This window comes from Camarhynchus parvulus, chromosome 13, assembly GCF_901933205.1.
Source record: "Camarhynchus parvulus chromosome 13, STF_HiC, whole genome shotgun sequence".
NCBI classification, from domain to species: Eukaryota; Metazoa; Chordata; class Aves; order Passeriformes; family Thraupidae; genus Camarhynchus; species Camarhynchus parvulus.
In genome coordinates, this window is record NC_044583.1 from 9,485,677 (window position 1) to 9,493,278 (window position 7,602).

Sequence of the window (7,602 nt, forward strand, 5' to 3'; positions counted from 1 at the left end):
GGCAAATGCCAGAGGAAAAACAGCTAATTGTAGCTCAGTGTTTTCTCTTTCCAGGACAGTTTCCAGAGGGATCACACTTATCCTTCAGCCAGACTGACCTGAAGAAGTCTCAAGCTTTTAGAGGAGACCTTTAAGGCATAATGGGACTTATGGCAAACAGAAGGGATGCTTAGAAGTCAACCCTGGGGATTTAAAAGAAATCTGAAGGGCTACCATTTGCTCTGCCAAGGCGTGCAACCTGCAAAAAGGAAACTTCTGTGGCCAGGGAGGGCTCTCACCAGCACTCAGCTGTATTTGGAGAGATCACCAAATTTCCAAGAGAATTTCCAAGTTAATACCATTTGGGTTCCCTAGGATTACTTTTGCATCCAGTCCTTCCAGCTCAAAAGGCAATGGTGGAATGCAAGCCCGTTTGCACTCTGAGGGCCCCACGCTCAGCCACACACTGCTGCACCTGCACTCAGCAGAGGTGAGACCACGGGCAGGGACTATGGGATGGCTCTCTGCATGCAGCAGCTGTAACTCAGTGTGACAGCTTGTCCAGGCAGTGCTCCACGACTTCATCCATCTGTCTGTCTGCTCCACAGACCCCTGCAGTGTCACCAGCTTTCTCTGAACAAGGTCCTGCTCGGAATCTGGGGGAAGACACCCTGCAGCACATCTCAGGAACTTTGGCAATGCTGAAACATTATAATCTCTTTGCTTTCATGTAACTATAATTTACATAAGTGCAGGAGGCAAACCCCACATGTGAAAAAAAAAAAGCTTTCATAGATTTTTTAACCATTGTTTCCTGCTGGGGTGTGATATCATAATGTTCAAATTAATCACTTCTGAGGAGCATTTGTGAATTTCCACAGTTCTAAAGTCACTGAAGTAGGTGACTCAATTCCATGTTTGATTTCTTTAAAATGCTGTCCAAGCTATGGGAAAAAATAGTGGGCACCTGGTATCGGTTTTATAATTGGGTTTTTCCATATTAGAATGGGAATTTTGTGAAGACTCAATTAAAAGGAGCGTCCTCCTGTTCTTCTGTCACCCATCAGACTGAGCTGACATGAATGCCAGCATGCTGTCATACATACTCTTCTCTTGCCTGCTGCTCTCTGTGCAAGCAGAGTACTGTGGTGTCCGGGAGATTATCCGCTACACACAGCGCCTGCTTGTAAGTGGCTGTTCAGCACCTTAATTCTGAAAAATGCATGCCTGTGCAAGAGATGATAGCAAATACTGACTTCTCACTTGCTCTTCTTCCAGGATGATAGTTCTGTGAGTTGCCCATGCAGGCAGACAGCTACCAGTGTGAGTACACGGCTTTTGGGAATATAATGAGACTAAAAAAATCTGTTCTTGTACATTGAAGGCTGGATGTTAACACTCATTCTTTTTTGTTTTCAGTCATGTTCGTGTCTCCCCATTCCTGAAGTAAGTATATTTCTTTTCAAGCTCTTGTAGATGTTAAAGAAGTTTGGTATTAACTGAGTTTAAGTTTGTTCACTTTGCTCCTTATGTAACTTTTGTTTTCAGTTACAAGGAAGATTTTAATACACCAATAGCAGCAAAACTGAGCTTGATGAATAGTTGTGGGGAGGGAAGCAGAAGCCTTCCCACTACAGAGCAATCAGAATCAAGCCCAGATTCAGGCAAAAGTCCTCTGTAGGCTTGACTTGCATATCAAGAGATACAGGCTCTTGCTTTGAAAATCTCTGCAAGGCTTTGTTTTATGGCTTGGTGCCTAAATACTAAGTGAACCTGAGCTAGAGATAGAAGTGATCTAAATACTAAGTGAACCTGGGCTAAGTCAGGCCTCTGACTTAGCTCTAGGTGTATCCAGCACTATTTTATTGGTTTGAGCCTCCTCAGATGTGGTGAAGCTCTAGCATTAGCTGAAACTATGCCTCAAAGAGGTAACGTTTACAGTTTGAGGTTTTCTGAGAGCTAGGACAGTTGTTTCTTATGGCATACATGAGAATTCAGTGTTTTACAGTCCCCTCAAAGGTCTTCTATCAGTTTTCAATATATTGCAAAATCCGTTGCATTTGACTGTGACATGCTACCAATTTAGGAATGCAAATTTCTTCCTTCTGTGGATAAACACAGAATGCATTCTGGGTTTTTCTAATGCTTTCTTTGTTGAACAGAGTGGCCATGAACTAGCATGCTTTGTGGATGGAACCAAACACCTGATGGAAAACACATCTTCCAATCCAGTAATTACAAGGCTTTACTGGACCTTCCAGGCTCTACTGGATAGAAGCCTCTGTAAAGTAAGACTTTCTTACTTTTCTACAGATCGTTTTTTATCTTTTACAAAAGAAATGATTTTTAAAATAATTTCAACATTCGCAGATAAGCGTTTCATTAATTTCAGATGTGTTTTAAATATTCATATTGTGCAGGAGCCAGATAAAGCTGCAATGTGTGAGGCAGTGAAAAGTTTTTTAAGTTGGCAGAGGAAGAAGGGGGATGGGCTCTGCCCCACTGTGCCCTTTCTCTTCTCCAAACCCTTTGAACATAGATCTCTGGGAGAGGAGCTTTATTTAAATTGTTCTTCTATTCTCCCTTCTCAAAATGCGTTTTGGCATTAAATAGTAATGATCTGACACTGGGTACTGGATGTGCAGGGGTTGCATGGCTGGAGCCAGGTGGGCAGAAAAGCCTTCTCCTCTGCAGCTTTAATTCCACCTAAGCAGCAGTGTCTTCACTTATTCTCAGCTGTGAAATACAGCTGCGACCTGCAGCCTCTTGCAGCTTGTGATGATGCTCAGGAAGGCTCTTGGGTCCTCCCTCAGGTGCCTTTTCTGAGGCAGTGAAACATCCTTTATTACAGACTGAGCCAAGCTCCTGTGTGATTCAGTGAGACACAGAGGATACTGACACTGCAGTGTCTCCAGCTCCTCAAAGCTGCCTTCAAACTTGCAAGGAGGAATAGTTTGGGTGACCTTGAGACACTGACCCCTTGCCCCAATCTTACCCAGCTCCTCGTGGTATCCACACTGTTTTCTGGGCTGAAACAGCCTCGTTTAAATGACTTCAGCTAGAACTGAATACATGAATATATAGAATTATATGACAATCCACTCTCCACCTTAGTCACCATGAAAAGCCACTCTTACACTCACTGCTCAAGGAACAATTCTCTGGGAAATGATTTTGAAATCCTTGTGTAGCTCCAAATAATGTATATTTTCACTGGGTCACTTAAATTCTTTATTTAGCTTTAAAATCTTTGCTAACCCAATCTTTGTTCTTTCTTTCACAGAGACTGGCACACAGTGACCAATGCCAGTATGAAACCAAGGGAAATGTGAAGGAATTTCTAAAAAAAATCCTAACAACCTATCAAGAAATTGATAAATTCAATGCTTAATGGGGTTTTTTTAAGATTTTTAAAAATCCAAAGGCTTTGAAAAGAACAGGGAACAGAAGAGTTATTTATTGTATTTATTGTCCACCTGGAATACTTACAGTAGAAATAATCATTAATAAACCAATAAAATTATAATTTGCCTGACCACAAAATGTATTTGAGTCTTCATTTTATGTTCTGTACTTGGTGAAAGGTTGGAACATCCTGTTATCATACTTGTAGGTGTCAAAATGCTTCTGCAAAGCTCCGGTCCAACCATTTCACCAATAGGAGATGCTCCAGCAAAATTCACACTCTGCCCACTGTATAGCACAAGAAATACTTCAGGACTTGAGATGCAAACAAAAAAATCTGTGTTTTCTTTCTGCATCACTTATTTTTTGATAATATCTGCACACCATGAACAAGACACTTAACTTCTTCCTTGCAAGGCTGCAGGTTTTCCTGCCCATAGACACTTTTTTTTCATCTAAATATTCAGTAGTAGACAACTCATGAACATAAGTTACAAAAACAATACTAAACCCAGCGTTAATTGCAAGCTCTTAATGGGGTTGTGCATTTGGAAAGTGTTGTGGACAACTGTTTCTTTCTCAGTAATTAATGCTGGCTTTTTTATATAGAGCCATGAGCTCAGCAATGCTTCTCTATCACTTCTCTACTCAGCTCAACCGAAGAGTCAAAAATGGAGCTTTGCTGGAAAAAGAAACCAACCAATGTGTAAGAGAAGATGCTTATCTCAGCCACCTATTCCAGCTTTACCAACATCTTACTTAGATCTCTTCACAGGAGGGAAAATCCCAAATTTCATCTCTGCAGTGGCTCAGAGAGAAGCAAAAGCATTGTAACAGGGCCTTTGAGATAAAATATCTTAAATATCTCCAAGGACTCGTATCTTCACCACCCCCAGTGGAGCGGGGTGGATTTTTCAAAACCTCCAGAAAGAGACAAAAAGCAAATAATTTCCTTTCTTTATTTCATTGATGGGATGGGCATGTTTCTGGGATCAAAAGCATTATGGAAATGCTAATCTACACTGCTGTTCTTAAGCCTCCCATTTGTATGGGCTTGGGGAAAAGACAGCACTGGGTTATAGACAATGCATCTGATACACCTATATGAAAGGAGTTAAACTTATGTAACAGATCAGAAGCATTTTCTCATGTGTTTCTGCTGCCTGTTTCAAATATGATAAAGAAATAACAAATGCTAAAATAGAAAACACTATTATCTGTTAACACCTACAAAGATGAAACCAAGAAATAAAACAACTATTTCATCTCTCTCACATTTTCGTATCTTCCTACATTTTCTATACCATTCACCTCAGGCAGCTCTCCCTTAAATAACCAATTGGTTTTTTGCATTCTAATGCAAAGAAAAATCATCCACAATTGGATCAGCACAATGATTCGATCCCAAAATATCCATCTGACAAATCAGCACAATGCTTATGTCTGCTCCTGGCCCTAAGCAGAAGAAAAAGGTGCATTAACATCCACATTGAATCTATGATGCTAGATCCCAAAATCCTAAGTATCATCTCCACCAAAGTGACATTCAGTCTTGTTAAAATTTCCCAAATGCAAATCTAAGCTATTCCAGACTTTTTGTTTTGCTGATGTTTTGCTTTGTATGTGCAGCTCACCTGCACTCTGTCTAGACATACTATGTAGCAAGAGGAAAATCTGAAAGAAGTTGATTCATTTTTATAGATGAGAAAAAGACTTCCCAAGTCATAGGACTGCAAGGAAAAATACAACTCTTTGTCTAATACTTTTTATTCCCAAAGTTACCTCATTAAATTTATGAAATACAGAAATGGTGAAATCCAAAAGATACATAATAAGTTCAACTTTGTCCAGCATGAGCTGGCAAGAGTGGAATACAATCAGTCAACTTCCAGTCAAGAGACAATAATAGGAAACTCTTGCCCAGAATTTGAAAAAAAAACCAAAACTTTTAAACTGCAGAAGATACATCTGCAAAATATCTATTATCTGATGCCTCAGTTTGCCCTTGTGTGAGAGCAGCAATCTCTGTGTGCTTAAACCATTGAGTGCAGGATTGTGCAACCTGAAAGAAGAGCTCCACTGCCGGCTGCCACAGAACCCCTGTGAGCTGCTGCAAAGTGTATGCTCGCACTGTGACCTCCCCAAGCTCCTGTGAGTCCAGGAATGGGGCAGTCCTTCATCCTCAAATATTTTCACTGTCTGCCTCCCCACAGGCATGTTCATATCTTCTCCCAGGTACTCTTACACCCTGCAAGACTTTGCAAGCCCCAGGGCAGGCTGTGGGCAGGGCTGGATGTCTCTTGGCAGGCCAGAACATCCCTTCAGCTGACGCTGGGCCGGCTCCTGGGGGATTTGGGACCCAGTGGATGCCCATGGTCCGCCTCTCACTCTCGTTTTTGCATCTCAATAGGACTGGAAACTGACAGATGAAAACAAAAGGCAACTAATCCATTGAGTTACTTAATTACCTTAACAAGTACCTTCTTCTGTTATCTCAATTATCTCCCTGTTGCAGCTCTCTAGCGGGATGTGTCATATCATGCTCTGATGGAGAGGATGTGGCCTGGGGCAGGGGGGACAGGGGAGGTGAAGAAGGTCAGACATTCCGTGTGCAAGATAACTTATCTGCACAAGTCAATCGTATTGTGGAAAAGACTGACAATTATTAATTGCCAGTCAACAGTGACTTTGGGAAAGAGCCCCTATTCCAGCAACTCAGACCTGCCCAGGAGCCCATGGCAGGGTGTGAGCTGGTTTTCAAGTGTGCACAGCTCCACACTTGCCTTGTTTCTACACCTCACATCAGATACAGGAAACTGAGAGAGAAGGTGGACAATTTGCTTTATGATTTCAGAGACAGAAGCACTTGGTAACTGAGGATGCAGGATAGGAGTGGCTATTTTCTGCAAACTGGGGAGTAACACCATTATCTGTGTACACAGCGCCTCTTTCTTCAGGAACGCCTGCTCAGGAGAGCTCAGTGTTGGGCATGCACAGACCAGTTCCATACCATGTTCCACCACAACTGCAGTATTTTCCTCCTTAGCATGAAGTAATGCAAAATTGTATGCTAAGAGCGACCCAAAGGCATTTGAGAAGTATTTTGCTCTTCAGCAAAGAGGAATTCTCCCAATGCCGCTGCAGCAGCCAGCACACACCTCCTTCTTTGAAGGGTTTTGCTGCTGACAACAGTCAGCCAGAAACCCATTCACAAAATCTGCAGTTCCACAGGAGAATTTCCTTAGTCCAGGCATCCACATAGCAGAATGGATATTGCAAAACTTGTAGTGTTGTCTTCAGAAACTCAGCTAGGACAGCTTTATGTGTGGAGTCTCTGCTAGGACATTTACCAGGGCAGAAGTACAGCAGCGAAGCCAAAGCTCTTGTGCTGCAGCCTGTTATCCCTGATTTTACCTGTTATCCCTGATTTTATCTAACTCCATGACCTGCTGCAGGACAAGCCCAAGCCCTGAGCAGTGCCAATGGTCTAATATGAATCTGTCTGCGATGACAAACAAATGAAAAGAGCTTTTGAAGATATTTCTGGAGGCACTAGAACTGCACCAACACATATGGCATGTTGTTGTTCATACCTTAATCTCCTGCACCCCTGTAAGAGCAAGTCTGGTATATGCCATGCTATGGGAAGGAGAGGCACAGGCTGCTGTTGAAATGCTCCCAGCCATAAATCACAATGGGTATACAAAAGCAGCTTTGCATACTTGTAAAAGAAAGCTGATCTTATCTGGGTTATCCTCACAACACCCTCTTGAGGCATGTGGACAAGCCTCCCTCTTCTAGTTTTACAGAAAAGGAAAGAAATTAGTTTGCTAAGATGGAGAACTCATTTCTCTGCATTTTACAGTTTTCTGAAGACTGGTAGTGTTTGCTTGTACAGTTCAACACACACCAGGGTTTAATATTGTCAAGACTCAATAATACCACATAAAGTTATATCATAGTGACAATATCAGGTGGTAGTACTGGGAAGATTAAAGCCAAAGGAATTGCAGTTCCCAGTCCCAGATAAGCCTCTACCTGCTCATAGGTGCTTGCAGCTTCCTTCCCATCTCCTCTATTGACCTCCCAGTTTTGATTCAATCAATTAAAAAATCTCCAATAGTGAGCACTAAAAATTCTTCAGGATCTCTAGGGGCATCTGCCATGGAAGCAACCACAGTGGTCTATAAATCGCAGCATCTTCATGGACACACTCCA

The 7,602-nt window shown here is 42.0% G+C and overlaps 1 protein-coding gene across 1 annotated transcript; it reads left to right on the top strand.

Annotated features, from left to right (window-relative positions):
• The first annotated feature begins 761 nt into the window (after positions 1 to 761).
• On the top strand, positions 762 to 3,370 carry LOC115908847. Its single transcript, XM_030957708.1, has 5 exons — positions 762 to 1,165; positions 1,258 to 1,302; positions 1,399 to 1,425; positions 2,142 to 2,267; positions 3,263 to 3,370. Exons 1-5 carry the CDS (start codon positions 1,058 to 1,060, stop codon positions 3,368 to 3,370), a joined length of 414 nt encoding a protein of 137 aa, XP_030813568.1. The 5' UTR covers positions 762 to 1,057.
• Positions 3,371 to 7,602: the final 4,232 nt, after the last annotated feature.